At 44.5% G+C, this 19,707-nt stretch overlaps 1 protein-coding gene across 1 annotated transcript in view; it reads left to right on the forward strand.

Annotated features, from left to right (window-relative positions):
* Window positions 1-19,707, forward strand: part of LOC310797533 (protein PHTF2) — a 103,556-nt gene that overhangs the window by 69,920 nt on the left and 13,929 nt on the right. The window contains exons 11-15 of the mRNA XM_083659915.1: window positions 1,290-1,375; window positions 2,986-3,178; window positions 12,646-12,777; window positions 13,584-13,670; window positions 14,384-14,539. Of these exons, the coding sequence (XP_083516041.1) occupies window positions 1,290-1,375; window positions 2,986-3,178; window positions 12,646-12,777; window positions 13,584-13,670; window positions 14,384-14,539 (654 nt within the window). The remainder of the gene's footprint in view (window positions 1-1,289; window positions 1,376-2,985; window positions 3,179-12,645; window positions 12,778-13,583; window positions 13,671-14,383; window positions 14,540-19,707) is intronic.

Genomic DNA, 19,707 nt, shown 5'->3' on the forward strand with positions numbered 1-19,707 from the left:
GCTGATGATCAAAGCGAATATAGCCTATTCTACACGCTGTTCATGAGTTTGCTCATTTAATTCATTGAAATGCATGAACGATTTATTAATATACGTGAACGTTAATACTGGGCACTTATCACCCAATAACCTAATACGCAGTATCATCTCCTTGTTCAATTTTCAAACGCAGATGGAAGAAAAGAAACAATTCAACTTTTAGGCTGTTTACTCACCAATTTGGCTCTCTTCCAAATAATCCAGCCACCTAACTATGTCTGTTCATGAAATGATGAAATAGCACAGGGACATGTATGTGCTGTATGAAGAGGATACAGTATATAGCCTGGGTAAAAGCATGTATGTGCTGTATGAAGAGGATACAGTATATAGCCTGGGTAAAAGCATGTACCGTATGTGCTGTATGAAGAGGATACAGTATATAGCCTGGGTAAAAGCATCCTGATAACGTGACCTCACATTCTGTTTGGCTCTACGTGTCGGTCTGGACTTCCAGCCTCTCAGTGATTTCAGTGGGCGGGAGTACTTGCACTGACAGACAACTCCTTCAGCCAATCAGCATTGACAAATCCACTCGGAAGAATGGTGAAAACGTCTTATCCGCCGAGAAACTCCACCGGTGCATACTCTTGTTCTTGTTGAATTGTTGTTATTGTATTTACTCTACCGTAGTAACATCAAGGTTACCGCTTGTTGCTTTGGAAGCCACTGTTACTGTTTTGCCTGGTTGGCCGCTTACGTTGTCAACTACAAAGCAGGTCCCTGATTGGCCCGTGGACTTCGTAATTTCTGGAAATGGCTGGGGGCGCCGGGATGCAGGCCAGACTGATCTATAGAATGAAACAGAATGTGAGTTCACATGATCAGGATGGTTTTACCAGGCTAGAGGATATACCTCTAGAGAGGATATACCTCTAGAGAGGATATACCTCTAGAGAGGATATACCTCTAGGTAAATATTGAATAAATGTAGTATTTTGAATACAGTACAACAAATATTTAAAACACAAGAATGTACTGGAGATAATAGAAGTAGATGGAGAAACAAAGAACATTTTGCTCTTTTTGCTTGAGAGAATTCTCTCTATATTGCCTGCTGTCAGACTCACTGGTCGATCAACAAACTTATATTGGGCTCATGTCAGTGCCAGTCCGGTCCGGTCCAAAAGCCAGTAACTCCAGCCACACACTGAGCACAGCAGTGTGCGTGTCTCTGTGTGTGTGTGTGTGTGTGTGTGTGTGTGTGTGTGTGTGTGTGTGTGTGTGTGTGTGTGTGTCCCTCTCTCCAGGTAAATCTCTACACTCCTGGTATTGGCTACCAGGTGTTTGGGAACCTGGTTGCGGTGACGCTTGGCCTCACGCCCTTTGCTTACAGGTATTGTAGCATGGGACAAAATATGAGACTGACTACACTATGTTTTGGTCCTTGAAAATGTGACACCTACACTCACAAAATGATTGTAAGCAAAAAATGAAAACTAATGATAGTTAATTAGTCATTAATTTTCCCTCCAGCTTGGCTACATAGTAGGCGTGCTCCGATCAGGATTTTGTTGTTGTTGTAATCATCTGCCGATACCGATATCACCGATCACGGCGTTGATTCAAGCCTTCTTTTTTTTAATCATGTAGCATTATTTCTTTATTTCTTTACAGGGTATCCGTGGGGTCTTGAAAAGTATTCAAAGTTAATGAATCAATTTAGGGAAAATTAAGGCCCTTAAAAAGTTGTAAGAAGTCTTAATCGCCATTTGAGTGGTATTGTAGCTCTTGTGCCGATTGTGTTAAATGGGCATATGATATCGTCCCATATCAATCGCAGACCCCTGAATCGAATTGATATTGTATCATGGCAGACTTTGTGATATCAGCAAGTACCATATCGTTGTCCAAAGAATTTATATAATATCGTATCGTGATGAAACTTGTAATTTAAACCCCTATCACCGATGTGACAAAAGTGGCATTACGGTCTTGAAAAAGTCTTAAAAAAGGACTTCAGGATTCCTGCATATACCCTGATTTATTGATTTATTTATTTTTACTATTCTTAACAACATTGTATAATAAGTATTAAAGTTAAGAGATGAGAAAGTATCATGAATTGACAACTGTTTGTTATTGTCAGGCAACATCACTCTCTTAGAGACCATTTCAATATGGATCTGAATTGAAAAAGTAAATATTAACACAGCCATGTAACAGGGATGCCTTTAGGACCCTGGGGAGTGATATAAGTTGGACCTCTCTGCTACTCTCTGCCTGGCCTGCTGCTGGCAGCTAGTTTTCCACTCCCCCACAGACACACAGACATGCAACGCACTGCAGACATGCAACACAGACATGCAACGCACTGCAGACATGCAACACAGACATGCAACGCACTGCAGACATGCAACGCACTGCAGACATGCAACACAGACATGCAACGCACTGCAGACATGCAACACAGACATGCAACGCACTGCAGACATGCAACGCACTGCAGACATGCAACGCACTGCAGACATGCAACACAGACATGCAACGCACTGCAGACATGCAACGCACTGCAGACATGCAACGCACTGCAGACATGCAACACAGACATGCAACACAGACCAGCAACGCAGCTGCATCAGACAGAGTCAACTTTAACTCGGACTCCAGTTCTTCTTTTGGGGAATTCAGAATCAGACAGTCCTCTTGGCATGGAGAAAAAAGAAGCGCTAATGCAACTTTGCACTTGCATCGCACTTGCATGTGCATGCGGGTACACTGGTGCACGGATCCAAACGAGAGAGAGAGACAGACTGAAGGAGGGTGTGTGTGTGTTTGTCCATTCAAAAAGTAAATTGATAAGTCATAAATTACATTACAGCACATTTTGTCAACAGTAGTGAAATACACGGACCTGTATTGAGATGTTTGTAATTGCAACAGTATGCTTGCAGTGGTTTCTACATGAAGCTGAATATTTTGTTTGCTAAATGTGACCCTCTCTAGGTTATTTCAGTACCACGACTTGGATCAGTTGACCACGCTCTCAGCCAATGAGGTGCTGTCTGTGGCGCTGGGTGGTGGGTGTGGCTTGGATGCCATGATCGTCACCATGGTAACGCTGAGCTTCCTGGTGCGCGTTTGCCTCATATGGCTGTTCTTCTTCCTGCTCAGCGTTGCAGAGAGGACCTACAAACAGGTGAGAGAGAGGAGGGTGTGTGTTTGTGTCTGTGTCTGGCTGTCTCTAGGTTGAACCTCTGCAATATTCAAATCTTATAGTAAGGGAAACATATGAAAATCTGCCAACTAAATCGTTACCAAGAAATTTCTTTACCAGTGTGTTCATAAATGTGTGTAATACCATGTATTAAAAGGTTGAAATTCAACTCCCAGGGGAAACCCCGAAAAAACCTGATCAAAGTCGGGGTACCGATAACCTGTATTTAAAAAATCGAAAATGTTTAATTTGGCCTTAAGTAACTTGTAAGGGGTCAAACTAGGGGGTTTTCATGATTCTGATTGCTAGCATTTATTTTTCACTAGAACTACTCCTTAGTGGAGAAACTGCCACGGCCACTTTTGCATTTACATATACATTTATTTCAATTAGTTGCATAATACTCAGAGCAAATACTGATCCACCATGTCAAATGCTTCAGGAGTCAATGTCTGAGTCTTCTTCAACAACATCATGAATACCATTCTTGCATGTAATGCCTTTACAAACTCCACATGCTGAGATGCACTTGACACCATTCTTCTTGCAGCTGCATCGCCGTTTGCTGCAATCTCCATTACAATTGCAGCTTGTGAACTGGAGTAGCTCCTCAGGAGCTATGGGGTCTAGTGTTGGAACTGGCTCATAACCATGAACACCTAATGTGCATCCATAGTCACTGGGGTCCAGAGACATGCTCTGTAGAAGGATCCAGTCCCTGGTCTGTAGGTAGGCACGGAGAGAATGCTGTGCAGCTGCACCCTCTGTTGGAGGTAGAGTCTCTGGTTTGATCAGCCCAGCCGCTGCCTTCCGTGAGAACATGTTGTATCGAATTGCACCCAGAGTAGTACCTGGTCCATGGTGAATGTACTGGAAGATTGCAGTACCAGCCTGAATCACTGCATCCTTGGTAGCGTGTATGTCAAGGAAGATGTCCATATGTTCATCAATGTCCCCTGCACAAAACCTGCAAAAGAATGCACTTCAAGGTTTGTTTCAGATATTTCAATATACAAATATTTCATTATGATATAATATCATTATTATTATTATTATTACCTGCCAAACAGAGTTGTTTTCCCATGGCCAGCAATAGCAGAAACCGTATCACACCCAGTGAAGGCGTGACAAAAGAGCAGGTAGCGTCTCTGTCTTTCTGAGAGAGCTTCTCGGATCCTCCTGACATCATAAGAGCCCTTCGATGTGGTTAAGAAGAGTGGGTGGTTGTTGCTTGAGCTATGGTGCACCAGCATTACCAGCACGTCTGTGTCTTCTGCCCGCAACTGAAAATAGAAGAAGATATGCAATGCATGTTCAACTATGTGAAAATATATAAAAATAGTCAAAACTCTTCTTTTAAAGTAGTCATAGTAATGAAAGTAAAATACCTACACAAATGTTACTGACCTCAACAGAGCCATCTGTAGCAGCAGCCAATGCCTCGAATCAATCGAAGTGTCAGCATCATTGTCACTCTGCTCCACGGTGATGTGAAGTTTTCAGAATGTTGAAGAGAGGAGGTGAATGAGCTCACTCTTGTTATGAGTGTTGTCCAAGAACTTTGCTCTTGGTGTCCAGTGCATCATATCCGGTCGAATCTGGAGATCACAGCATGACTTCTTGGTACGTCGGATGTGGTCATGATCTTTTAGCGATCTGTTATAGCCATCAAAGACCACAATGATCTTTTGAGAGTTACGGCCAAGACACTGCACGTAGCTTAGGTAACTGTTGGCAATCTCCTGCCAAGTCTGACCTTGTTCCCACTTCACCATGTAGAGAAGCCATCCGCCATCAACCACCAAAGTGGAGCAGGGTTGGTTAGTGAGTTCAAGCGGATCAGTCAACTCCTTCAGGCTAGTCTTGGAAAAGCCTGCCTTGTTCGCCTTGTTCATTTTCTGATCTTTGTTGCTGAAAAGGGACAATGGGACGGGAGTCAGCTCATACTCCAAGCTTGCCTCAACTGTCATATCCCGTTGGGCAAAAATGATCAGTCGGTTGAACAACTTGAGTGAGTCAAGGTGAATCTTCTTCTCGTTGATCTTGGGAATCTTTCTAGGCTCTTTCACACACAGATCACGCAAAAATTGCCGTTTAGGAGTCCCGTAAAGCCAGCCGCCTCGCCACAGAAATTGCTTTCACACAGAGCCAAGCAGCACGGCCACATTACCGTGCTGTGGTGTACTTTCAGGTGAAATCCCCTCCTCCCGGATTGAAAGGCGAGCGGAGGGATTTCCTGCTCCTCCTAGCCCAAATGTATATTTTCATAGGTTAGTGTAGCCTAGGCTACTGTATGATGAACGAATTCATTCAACAAGACTTCCCTCCTAGTCCGCTGAGCAGGGAGGATAGTGCACTCGCATGGTGGGCGGGCAGATCGATATGGTGTCCTACTAAAATTGGAACGATACACGACCGCCCGCATATCAAACAGATGCAGTCTGCATAACGTTCGTCGGGGGAATAGTATAGGCTATAAATGCACGTTAGTAGTTTTTGTAAGGGAATGCACAGAGCTGATTTCGAGAGGGAATAACCTCAGACCAACTCGCCACAGACAGCTATAGCCCTCTGAAGCTTATTATTATATCCGTTAATTGTAGCCTACCTACTAATGTCAATATCGTTTGAGCATAAAGCCTAACCGCACGGAGCATTCCTCCTGGCGTCCCTGCAGTCATGATTGTATAGGCTACTTTTTTTACTTTCACTCGTGCACTTTCTTGATACATGAGGTGATTTCCCCTGTAATTTTTTTTATGAATGAGCAGACCATTCGCACCTTTTCCGGCTCGCTTTGACGACCTTTCAAGTGGAGGCGGGTTGCCAGGTAACCCGGCGCTGTTACTACCTACCGTCGCGGGACAAAAGGCGTAAAACAATTGTCCACCAAAGCGCGTTCACGACTTTCACATCGGAGGCGCTAATCCTATTTTCCGTGCATTTTTCGGCTTTCAAGGCCGGTGTGAAAGAGCTGTCTGAGTGATGACAGGGCTTGTACCTTTGACTTCACCTCCATGGTCGATGTCGCTGACTGTCCATCCAGCTTTATCTGCATCTCTCTCCGTACTTCAGCTGCTCTCTCAGCATTGACTGGGTCATCTCCTGTGCTTGTGAATCCTGTAGAGAAAGATACAAGCATCTCCTTGTCTCGATCGTGGTCGAATGGGTTGTTCACCTCGAACCATTGGAGGGCAAGTTCAACTGCTTCAACATCTCGCTTCATCTGTGTTTTGAGCATGTTCCTTGACATCTTCCTCCATGCGCTGGTTGACATTGGAGAAGTGACTGAGGGTGAGCACCCAGCACTTGTGGCCAGAATCACTGTTTCTCATCCTCCCTCTGCTCAGTCCACCTTCTGATTTGGCTGCCTTCATTAATGTCTGCTCGAAACATGGACAACATGGTTTCCATGGGCAGTGAAACTTTCTATGGTCTCTTTGTAAGAAGGCAAAGTTTGGAGTTCCTTCATAAGTTGACAGTACAGCCGTGCGCTTTTGGCATATTGATAATGGCCCGCAGCTGCAAAGATGTCCAGCATCCTGGTAGCAATGCAGGACAGGTGCCCATTGTGGTCTGCAAGCCGCTCAGTTCAATCAACATCTTTATTTTGTCCATTTTCAAAATAGACAAAGACAGACAGGTATACACAAATAGAAACAAAAACAATAATACAAGTACAAATGAGGCAGCGAACATGAGGTCTTTTTTGAGAGAGGTATTCCAGTAGCCTGTACTACGAAGCTAGTTTAATGCCTTATCGAGTAAGTTTGAGTTTAAACCTGGTTTAGCCGTACTACAAAGCAAGTTAACTTTCAATCACCATGGCAACTGACGCTGCAAAGCTAACCTGGTCGCGACCAGGTTAGCTTCAGAGGATAAGATCAAAATCCATGACAGACCCATATAATCGGCTCTCTGGAGTCACTCACCGTTCATATAAGATCGCCATATGAAAAATAGATTGCAGTCAACTGAGAATATAACAAGAAAAACATTTGTGGCTCTGTAGGCTACATAATTAAATTAAGCCTACTTACCACTTTATGTCTTAACAGCTCAACGATGCGTGGAGAAATATGATCACTATTAATCACCGCGGCGCATATCATGAATGGACCCTCAAATGGAGTGAGGGTGATATTCTCCTACATGCCAGAAAAGCCTATACATATAATATAGATATGGGATAAATATGGATAGCCCCAATACTAAATATGCAGGCTATTCTTGCATCTTTCAGCTGGAACTGTGTCCTGTAGGCTGTATGCCAATATATGAGCAAAAATAGGCTAGTTTTTATCAATGATAACTATGCCCGCATCGTCTCAATTCAGTTCAGCAGTTTTCTCTTTTATAGTAGGCTATTAGGCTTTATACTAGGCTATTTTATATATGAATTATTCGATCACTGCAACCACACACATGAGTGATAGAGATCATTATTCATTGAGCATGCGTTTCTAAATCTATGGTCTAAATAGGCTTACAGATTGTGGAAATGTATAGACTGAGATTACACATTTACATTTGTTGCTGCTGTATCAATGTATGCAGCTGTATCAGACAGAAATCGCTGATCGAAGTAAATCAAATGACTGATGTGAATACAAGCTGCTGCTTTAGACAGCCCTTCAGCAGACTATCCAATGCGGATTTTCATTCTGACATTAAATCGCGGATAGCCTACATTAAATATCCGCTAAAACTCTGATCATGCACTGCGCTTTCATGGAACGAGGAAATGGGTGTGGAAATGGGTGTGGGCGTTGATCAACTCAGCTGTTCATAATGTGATTGGCTAGCGCACCTCTTTCGCGTGGACGCGCGCCTGTGCACGAGCGAAAAACGTGCGCGTGCACAGGCAGATCCCAGGTCCACTTACCTAGTAAAAAACCAGCGTCGTAGTATCAGTTAACTAGATAGCTTTGATCCTGTTCAGTCAAACCAGATCAAAGGGACTTATCGCGGATCTGTTAAACTAGTTTCGTAGTACAGGGCTCAGGTGCAGATCTTCATATATTAGTAACTTTGTTATTTCAAGTATGGCAGAGAGAGGAAAGAATGTTCAAGATTCAAGATTCAAGATTTTTATTGTCACTCCATGGTACAAGTATCACGTGTGAAATTCTTGTGCTGTGGACTCCGTTTACAACATAGTACAAGTATAACAGGGCATATGAGTGCAAAAACAACAAGAGACACAACAAGCAATAAGGCAGTATAGTGATAAGACAAGTCAGAGACAGTGGCATATTCACTGCACATAGGTGCACATGTCGTGTGCATACTTTAGACGTGATTCAACATTTTAAATTCGGCGTATTTGACATACAGGTGCAAATAGCACATTCCTTATTAAACATACAATTAAACTTGGCGTTTTAAATTCGGCGTATTTGACATACAGGTGCAAATAGCATATTCCTTATTAAACATACAATTAAACATTAGACATACGTAATGGTAGCAGCTACAGTACGGTACAGTACGGCTACTACACTATTTGTGTATGTTAAGGAGTCTCGTGGCCTGCGGGAAGAAACCGTTCCTCAAGCGATTTGTGCGTGCTTTCGGAACCCTGTATCTTCTCACTGAGGGTAGCAGGGAGAACAGGCTGTTGTGGGGATGGTTTGTGTCTTTGATGATCCTCAGGGACCTCCTGAGGCACCGCTGTTTATACAGTTCATGCAGATCTGGCAACTCACATCCTGTTACGTGCTGGGCCGCGCGTCTCACTCTCCGTAGCGCCCTGCGGTCCATGGTGGTACAGTTCCCGTACCAGGTGGTGAAGCCGCCAGTCAGCAGGCTTTCAATGGTGCCTCTGTAGAAGTCCCTGAGGATTTCTTTCCTTAGCCCAAATTTCTTCAGGCGCTTGAGTCCGCGTATTCGCTGTTGGGCCTTTTTGACAACAGTGGCGGTGTGGCCGGCCCAAGTCAGGTCCTGGTGGATATTGACTCCCAGGTACTTGAAGCTGTCCACCCTTTCCACCACTGTGCCGTTGATGGTGATTGGGGGGTGTGTGCCCCCCCCCCCCCTCCTGTAGTCTACAATGATCTCCTTGGTCTTGGAGACGTTCAGAGAGAGGTGGTTGTCCTGGCACCATTGTTCCAGGGCCCCCACCTCCTCTCTGTAGGCCGTCTCGTCGCTCCCCGAGATCAGCCCCACGACTGCTGTGTCGTCTGCAAACTTCACGATGGTGTTAGAGGTTTGAGCCGCCACGCAGTCGTGGGTGTAGAGGTCGTACCAGAAGGGGCTGGAGACGCCCCCCTGGGGCGCTCCTATGCTGATGGTCAGTGGGGAGGAGGTGAGGTTCCCCACCCTCACCACCTGGCGGCGGTCTGTCAGGAAATCCAGGATCCAGTCGCACATTGCTGTGTTAAGTCCCAGGTCCTTGAGCTTGCATACCAGCCTGGAGGGTACTATGGTGTTGAATGCTGAGCTGTAGTCCACGAACAGCATGTGTCCTTCTCCTCCAGGTGGGACAGGGCGGTGTGGAGCACGTGTGCTACTGCATCCGCTGTGCTCCTGTTGGGGCGGTATGCGAATTGTAGCGGGTCATGGTCCGGGGGGAGTGTGGGGCAGATCTTTGATATGACCAGCTGACCAGGAGAGGTGGTAGGGGGGGGGAGGAGGGGGGAGGGGTGGTGGTAGGGGGGGGAGGAGAGGAGGGGAGGGGTGGTGGGGGGAGAGAGGTGGCAGGGGGGGGAGGAGAGGAGGTGAGATTGAGATTAACTTTATTGTCACTTCATGGTACAAGTATCACGAGCGAAATTCTGCTTGGTTCGCTCTCAGAGTCGGAGAGCAAAACCGGGTCGCCATTGAACAGCGCCAGCAATTTGGATTGGACAAAGCATATAAATGAAATAACTCAGAATTCACATTATTACTAGTTAGAAAAAGTAATAAAGGCACACTTCAATATTATACAATACAGATACATTTGTTGTAAATGTACAGGGTTACCAGCAGAGACAACCCACACCATGACACCAGGGAGGCTGCCATTACGGCGCCGGTTTGGTTCTTCGTGGGAGGGGTGGGGGGGGGGGGGGGGGGTTGCAAAGCGGGGGGAGTTGCGGGGGGTGGGGTTTAGGGGAGGGGGGGGGGGGTTTGGGGGAGTGCGTGCGTGACCGTGTGTTGGCCTGTGAGTCCTTAGAGTCCATGGGTGTTTGTGTGTGTGTGTAGTCTGAGCCTCCTCCGTCCTTCTGCTTGTCTGGATTGGTCTCACCGGGAGGCCTCGCTGGGCCAAATCCTCCGCCGCCTCCGAAGCGCTATTGTAGGTAACGATGCCTGAGTCCAGGTGTACTCTCATTTTAGCAAGCGGGGTTTGGAAGCGGATCTTCTTCTCTTTGAGGACTTTCTTAATCGGAATATATTCCTTTCTCTTTCGTTGCACCTCCTCAGCGTAGTCGTGGTCGAAGTAAACCCTCTTGTTTTGTATGTGGATTTGTTTCTGCCAGGCAGCATGCAGGATTTTCTCTTTGGTCGTGAACTGCAGAAATCGAACCACGATTGAACGCGGGGACACGCCAGCCGGCGGTTTAGAGGCAAGAGCTCTATGAGCCCGTTCAATTCCGAGTTCGTTTCCCTGTTGTAAGCCCAGAGATTCCCCTATTTCTGTTTTAATTAGTTCCTCTATGAACCGAGGCACGGAGGTGCCCTCTGGTTCCTCCTGAATCCCGTATATGCGGATGTTGTTGCGCCTGGAGCGGCCCTCCAGGTCCGACACTTTATCCCGCAATGCTCGCTGGTTGTCAAGTAACTGGATTAATGTGTCTTTTACGCCGATATCCCACTTCTCTGACCCTGCCATGTTTGTCTCCACGTCTCCCAGGCGCCGGGTAGTTTCCTCAATTTGGCCGGTGGCGACTTGAATCTTCTGATTGATTTCCGCAGTCAGGCCATCAAGTTGGGCTTTCATGCCCTGTTGAAAGCTGGCTCGAAATACAGATAGTTCTTTTTTCATCTCCGACTTCAGATCGTCCATCTCTTTTGTCATTACTTCTTTCATCACTTTGCGGATAGAATCGAGTGTGGTTGTCATGCTTTCTCCGTCCTCGTGAACGCCATCTTTCCCTGTGTTAGCGGTAGCCATGCTAGCGTCTCCGTCCTCGTGGGCGCCGTCTTTCCCTGTGTTAGCGGTAGCCATGCTAGCGTCAGTGTCGCTGGCTTCTTTTTCGGGTTGTTTCTTCCCTCTCTTACTTTTCTTTTCTCTATCTTTTCTTGACCTCGTTGTCATAGGTTTCCACCCCTGCATTCTCCCATCGAACTAGGTGTGAATTATTGGGCTAGAGCACTTGAATTTGGGGGATTTTATCAGGCCAATATCAGAGCAATATTTTACGCTGCCATGCTGTAGCATGTGCCACCGGAAGTCTACTCAGTTCAATCAACATCTTGATCACATCTACCATGTGGTGGTACTGCACCCAGAGTGTAGGTGTTCTTCCTCCTTCAGCGAGTCTTTTGAAGTTTTCTTCAAACCTCTGTTCAAACAGTGCCACTACTGGATCTGTGTGTCTGGCTCCCATCTTCCCATCAGCTACCTTCTCCATTAAGGTCCTCATTTCACCAAGCTCCTCCTCAGTGAAGGCATGTTTCATGATGTGCTGATAGATGGCTGCATCAATGAGGAGGTGGGCACGGATTGCCTTGTCAAAACACCCTCCATCCAGGATGTGGCTGGCTGTCGTACTCCCTGGATAAATCAGCTGGATCAGCTCTAGTAGTCCAGAATCCTCCATGTTACCCATGGATTCAAGGTAGGACTTCAGCAGCATGTCTGGTGCAGTGGTGCTGTCTAATGTTAACTCCAAACTTCCTCACTTTGAATGCCAACCAACTACAGCAACCACCACTTAACAATAACTAGGCCTATTTACCATGTCAAACAATAAATAAAGAAACTATTTTAGCTATGTTTTAATTTACATGTACCCTGCAGGGTATGGCATGGGGGGGGTGGAATGGGGTTTCCACCAGGAAGTGGTCTTGGTGAAAAATAAATGCTTGCAATCAACTCAGAATCATGAAAAATCCCTAGTTTGACCCCTCAAAAGTTACTCAAGTCCAATTTAAGCATTTTCGAATTTTCGAAAATCGGTTATCGGTACCCCGACTTTGAGCAGTTTTTTATGAGGTTTCCCCCGGGAGTTGAATTTCAACCTTTTAGTACATGTTATTACACACCTTTAGAAACACATTGGTGAAGAAATTTCTTGTTAACAATTTAGTTGGCAGATTGGTCAAATATCTGATAAAATGCCCTTACTATTATGTAAATTAATTATGATTTAACCTGTTTGGTTAAAACCTGTGTGTGTGTGTGTGTGTGTGTGTGTGTGTGTGTGTGTGTGTGTGTGTGTGTGTGTGTGTGTGTGTGTGTGTGTGTGTGTGTGTGTGTGTGTGCGTGCGTGCGTGCGTGTGTGCGTGTGCGCATGTTTCAGAGGTTACTGTTTGCCAAGCTCTTTGGTCACCTGACCTCGGCCCGCAGAGCCAGGAAGTCAGAAGTTCCCCATTTCAGACTGAAGAAGGTGCAGAACATCAAGATGTGGCTGTCGCTCCGCTCGTACCTCAAGGTTAGTACAACACGCGAGCACGCACACAGACACACACACACACACAAACACGGCCCTTGAAGGTCTTTGCACACAGAGTCCGAATTGTTTAATCCGTCATCTGAAGAAAAAAAACGTCACACCCAGATACCTTGCACACTGAGTCCGATGCGTTAATTATCCAATATTTGTTGCGAAAATTCGCAGTACACGTCAAAAACCACACATAAAAAAAAAGACCACCAACTACCGTGATCCTATTGATCCAGAACAGCGGCTGGCAGTGTGTCTGAGCTAGGCTCACTCTCTCTCTCACTCACACACACACCGTCCCGTCCCGCATTCCAAGCTGGTCTGCAATCACCCGCCACATTCTGTCTTTTAATTCCGCATCTCTGTATTCCTTACTTGCTTTGTCATAAAGTGAGTTGTGCTGGGAGACTAAGTGAATTAACTTCTCGGACGCCATTTTTTCATTGTGAATAGCAACACTACGGCGGGCGGCTCTGGGTGGTCAAACAACTCTCAAAAGCTTTTCATGGATGCGGAAAAACGCAGAAAATCGAACCTCGTCCAAAAACTTAAATGACGGACGTAATTGTCGGACTCGGTGCGTCAATGATGATTGACCCAAATGAGGTCGTATTCTTTTGTTTTTCGTGCATCAATTTCAGAGGAAAATACGGATTCTGTGTGCAAAGACTTTAACATTCGTGTTGGCAGCTCAAAAATATTCCCTGTGGACACGGCTCTTAAATTAGTGTTGGCAGCTCAAAAAGGTTGCCTGTGGACATGGCTCTTAACATTAGTGTTGCTTTGATTTGCAGAGACGGGGGCCTCAGCGCTCAGTGGATGTGATCGTGTCGTCGGCCTTCCTCCTCACTCTGTCTGTCGTCTTCATCTGCTGTGCCCAGGTGTGTGTGTGTGTGTGTGTGTGTGTGTGTGAGACACTATGCATTAGATCTTTACTTGGCCCTGGGTATCGGTACTCGATACCTTTTAATGTATTGACCGAAATAACCCAGTACCAAGTAGTATTGAAACTTCTCTAAGTAAAATTATATCTGGATTATATCCTTATACACAGATCTAGGGGAAAAAAACTATTTGTGTCTTTTTTCATAGCCAATCACCTCAAGCATTCTTACATTTAATGTGATGTGTGATTGGCCCACTACTATGGCAGTGGGTTGCACAAGTGGGACTGTCTGTCAGTGTGGTGGTGAAGTCGGGCGCGGTGTATGTGGTGTATGAGGTGTATGTGATGGAGTTGAGATGCCACCAAAACGTTTAAAATTAAAACAAAAAGGTATCGAATGACGTACTCTATTGGTAGTGGTATCACTTTAAGGGTACTGGTATTGTATTGAATTTTTTTATGAAACCCAACCCTCTAGCCCTGATAATTAGATCTCAACCAGAGGAAAGAAAGTTCCATATTATGGTGAATCTTGGGTCATAATAATGAATTCTCCCTCTCTCTCTCTCTCTCCTCTCTCCGCTCCCTGTCACTTTCTCCCTCTTGCTCTCTCTCTCCCTCCCTGTCTCTCGCTCTACCCCTCTCTGCCCCACCCTCTCTCACTCTCTCCCCCCCTCGCTATCTCTCTCTCCCCCTCCCTCTCTCCAGTTGCTCCATGTCCATGAGACCTTCCTGGAGTGTCATTATAACTGGGAGTTGGTGATCTGGTGTTCCAGTCTCTCTCTGTTCCTGCTGAGGTTCGTCACACTGGGTTCTGAGACCAGCAAGAAGTACAGCAACACCTCCATACTGCTCACTGAACAGGTACACACACGTGCACACTGCACACACACTTTTTTGAGATTTCTGAGATTATAGTCACACAAACATAACATAAAGTTTACTAGACTATAGGGGTGGGGGAAAAAAACGATTCACTTAAGTATCGCGATTTTTAATGTCACGGTTTTTTGAATCAATCTTTTATTCCAGAATCGATAATCGCGTCATTTTTTTCTGTTTGTTTATGTATGAAATGTTACCACTTTCATCCAGTACATTATAGAGCGCTTCCCTCTGCTCCGTGGCTCATACAGCCAATCATGTACCTTGTTAGTACAAGTGAAAGGGAAACAGCCAATCATTTAACCGACAAACTCCGAGTGCACCCGCCCCATGACCCGCCCTCACTCACACAGCTAATCATATCCCTTGACAATGGTGGAATTGCTAGTGACGCGATGGTTTGATCCAGAGCTGAGAGTCCCGACATCTCCTGGATAAGCAGCACTGTCGAGTTGCAGCAAAATAGACAGTTTGTGTTGTACTCTGAAAGGGGTTCCCCCCCCTTGAATCAAATTGTACATTATCAGCTTTATTTTAGCATGCAAAAGTAGCGCGAGACCCATTCCTGGCTAATGAGTCTCGCATTTTGGTCCTCCGCTGACGCCTCTAGTTTGATCTCACCCGGCGTTACAAATAATTTGATGTGGGTGAGTTTCAATTCGTGTTAACGTAACGTGTTAACATGTGTTCTATTAATAAGAGCCCGGGAAATTAACGTTTAATGTTAAGACACCAATTTCACAAATACGGACGTCTGCAACGTTACTTTACGGAATGGCATCCGCAGCCCAATTCGCTTCTGTGAGCAGAGACAAAGTTGAAGTGTTGGAAAGGTTTTACTTCGGGACAGGAATAACTCATTGTGTCATCTATTGAGCACACGGCTTATATGACTTTATGTCTTCTGCTTGGGCGGAGTCTTGATGCATATATAAAACTGTACTGGAGAAATGTACCGCATTTTCAGCGAGGCAAGGCTTTTTCTCGCCCAACAAACGGCGCGCGGTCCCCAGCGTGGTCGCCCTCCAGCCCTACATAAGCCTATGACATATTTGTAGTTAAGCAAGTCAACGCAAAACCCAGGCTTTTCCACACCTCTGATTCACCTAACGTTAACCCTACAACCCTGAAATACACGTTACCAAACGTTCTTTTAGAAGGCTGGCAACGCTAGGCTGTCATCAAAGTAAAACGTCACCATGTCTGTAAATAATGCTTGCAGTTGCACTCAGAGCATATGTGTGTGTGTGACAAATTAGACCTACCTGTGTGCCTTGAAAATAAGGTGGTTCAAAATAAAGTGGCTAAATTCAACCTTTTTCTTCTCATGTTTTTTATTAATGGTAATTAAAATGATCAATAATTATCGATATAGACTGATATGAAAGATGTTATATCAATATACTTTTTAACTATATCACCCAGCCCTACTCATGATATAATATACAGTCTCTAGAAGTGTATGATTCAACTTTTCCCATGTTCTAGTGTAAAAAAGCAAACAAACTGAAAAAGGAAAAGAAAACAAGAAACAAAAATCGCAATAAATCGTAATATCGAATCGCAATAATCGTAGAATCGCAATACTTAAGAATCGCAATATATATCGAATTGGCACCCAAGTATCATGATAGTATCGAATCGGGAGATAAGTGAATCGGCACAGCCCTACTAGACTAGGGATCTCGCGCGCGTAGGCTCGCCCGCTCAGCAGCTCGCCAAGCTGGCCCTGCAGCTCGCATTTGCAGCTCGGCTGCTGTGTGGCCAATGAGACCAGCATCACTGATGATGTCAGATTTATGTCACAGTGGGAGTTATGACATCACTGATGATGTCACAGTGGGATTTATGACATCACTGATGATTTCACAGTGGGATTTATGCATGGACTGTATATATAAATCTGGACAATGCGAGCTGATTGGGATTTGATAGCAGCAAATGAGGCTTGAATCTCCCGCTTCCTGCTCATCGTTGATTGGTTGAATGGATTAATTCTACACGGAAGTATGGGGAGAGGCGGCGGCTGTCCCTAGCGGCTGCCAGGGGAGTTTCCGAATTTGCCCTGTCTCTCTTATCGCCGTAATGCATTATGGGTAGTCGGCTACTGTGGCTAATGCTAGCTAGTTACTTTACATGGCAGTAAAATGCCACTGAATGACCAAATTGATTTAACTTTTAACCATTTTGAGTACCACTGTTTCCATACGGACCCCCAGCATTGGTTAGTTGTTTATAACGTGACTATATTTATAAATTTATAACGTGCTCCGGTTTCCGATTTATAATTCGGGTCTGAATACCGAGAAGAAAATGACTTTTACAAAAATCTAATTTCTTTAGTTTTTCACACTTTTTCACATCAAAAGTTCATTTTTCAAGATTTCATCGATAACAGTAATTTACAGTTTGCTGACGTCACCTAGTACTATCAAATTTCTACCCCATTTCAACCAATCATATCACGACATGCAGCTGTCAATCAAATCCTCATTTCAGGATAATTTTCTCTTCCAAATTAAGTAGAAAATGGTGCCTAGTGCCTGTCATCTGGCAGAATTCCTATCCCATAAACCAGGGATACTCAACTTGCTTTGCAGCTTTCGTGAAATGATAGAAGGCCAGGGGCCAGTTAATAAACAGGCGGTGCATAAGGCGAGGTCGAAACCTGGCATATGGCCGGTGCATGGGATCGTCACCCATGTATACCCATACACATTTTTACAATCAACAGAACACATATAAGCCGTCATCTGATTTTCCACCTTTTTTCCCTGTTTGTGTTTAGGGATGCAGGATATTATGGATTTTTTTAAACAATACGATAACCCATAAATATCTGCTTCGATACTCGATACAGATACGATACTCGATACCTGGATGGATAAGAAACAGAATGTCCACAAGGTTGATCACATTCACAAATTCAAGGTTTAGTAACACCCTTAACAGTCACTGTGGGATTGAAGGACACCTTTTGAAATGTGTCTCTCTGGTGTTAGAAGACCACCATATTAACTGAATGTTTCTGTGTTAGAAGAATAACGCCATATTAACTGAATGTCTCTCTGTGATAGAACAACGCCATAATGTAGGCCAGTGGTTCCCAAATGGTGTGCCTTGGGATTTTGCATTATTGCAATTGCAAATATAGTCTAAAACTATACAAAAAGTGGGTGTGTTGCTGCTTTGATGTAGTAATTTTGCAAAGTTTCAAATTAATTCCTAGAGTAATATATTTTGTCAAATTGTATTTGACATTAGTAAATAAAAAAGCATTTAGAGTGATAAGAGTAATAGTGGCTATTTTGCACTGATAGACTTAGGCTATATAGGTGTGCCTTGAGATTTTGTGGTGCCATTTGGTGTGCCATGGGCACAAAAAGTTTGGAAACCACTGATGTAGGCTATCTCTATGTATCTCTTAATCCAATATTTTTCTTTACACTCTTTACAAATTATATAGCCATGTACATTGCACTCTTCACAACAACCTGTGATATCAGTCAATGTTTGAGACAGGTCCTTTGCCTGTCTCATTGAAAACAGAATAGAAAAATATAAACTGCAGCACTGGCACAGCACACTATAGGCTATGTAAAATGCCTCAGACTGAAAAGTTATTAGTGTGTCTGTCCAGTAACACATGATAACATAGTATAGGGTAACCCAGGTTATTTAATTTGTTGTGACACATTACAGATGTCACGCTTTCCCGACGGCTCCTGAACGCGTCATGTGCAGGAGGCTCAGGCTGGAGAGAGGATGCAAATGCGAGTTTGTTTGTCTGCTCTCAACTCCGTGAATATCGCTTTAATCTTCATAACAGCGGCTCATTACCCGCTGTACACAACATGCACTAGTTCTGCACAAGCACTCGCGGGTCTCTCCTCCTTTCACCGACTCTCTCATTAATCTCACCGCAAACTTTACATGCTTTTCAGATCGGCTATTAGATAACACGCTAGTTATAGCCTACTTAGCTCAGCTGTTAGCTACTTAGCTTAGCTCTCTGCCTCTCGGTAAGATGTTCATGTTCCTTACGCATAACATTCATGTATATTTGCTGGAAGGGGAGACGTCTCCCGCTACTGTTGATGTCCAGTGTGATGGCAGAGACACTGGGAAATGTGTGTTTGTTTATTAGTTGCGTCGCGTGTAACGTTAATTAGACGAGGAATCCCGCAACTTCATTTCAAAAGCACAACAACGACCAGTTAGTGATGGTACCAAGCTTTGGGAACTTCCAATACCGAACTGTTTATAGACGGTTTTCACCAGAGCGCAACCCCACAGCACTTCCTTTTTCTCAGCATTCGGCAAACTGCAGAAATATTCACTCGACATCGTTACTTTTGTTTTCGCCGCTCAGCTGTATAGACGGTTTTCACGGAATGGTCAGTCCTGCACTTGAATGTTTTTTTTTCTTTTATGTCCATAGCAAACACTGCAACAGGAAGTGAGCGGGGGTTCAATTTAGAATGTTTTTGTTGTCAAGTTAAAACCGTCTATACAGTACACAGTAAACAAATGTAGATATTTTTACAGAATCGATATTTCGAGGCCAATTGGCCGGAAAACCAGGATAGCATCGATTTCTATTTTTCTGCGCGGACCATGATGGGCGCGGACCCTCTGCGGCCGTGAGCGACTCTGTCAAGCTGAACAAGATCAGATCAGGGCAGACAGGAAGTCCGAAACCAGACGTTCGTCAAATAAATCCAATTTCAAAGTAAAAGCCCATCTTGATGAAAGTGTGCCAGGAGTCGTGTATGCAGCGATTGGGACACACATGGTTATATAGGCCAGTGCAAGCACCGGCCTAACAATCAATATACATTTTTCTGTAGCGGATTGTAGGTGTCAGACGGAGTTTAGTCTGACAATGTTGTGCACACCGGATAGTTACTTAGGTTAAGTACATACATAAGTACCTGGGTAGCGAGCAGATGGCAGTATTTGACAATTTAGCAGCTAAATCATAGATTATTGAAAGATATTCCATATTCCAGACTGAAATGCTATAACAGAAGTGTGAGTATTGGCCAGAATTACATGAACATTTGGACACTTATTCAGCGGGTATCTTGCATGTTGCGTTCAGGTGCACTGTAATATATATATATATATATTATTATTTTTTCTTC

The sequence above is a fragment of the Poromitra crassiceps genome, assembly GCF_964638095.1.
Source record: "Poromitra crassiceps genome assembly, chromosome: 2".
NCBI lineage: Eukaryota > Metazoa > Chordata > Actinopteri > Beryciformes > Melamphaidae > Poromitra > Poromitra crassiceps.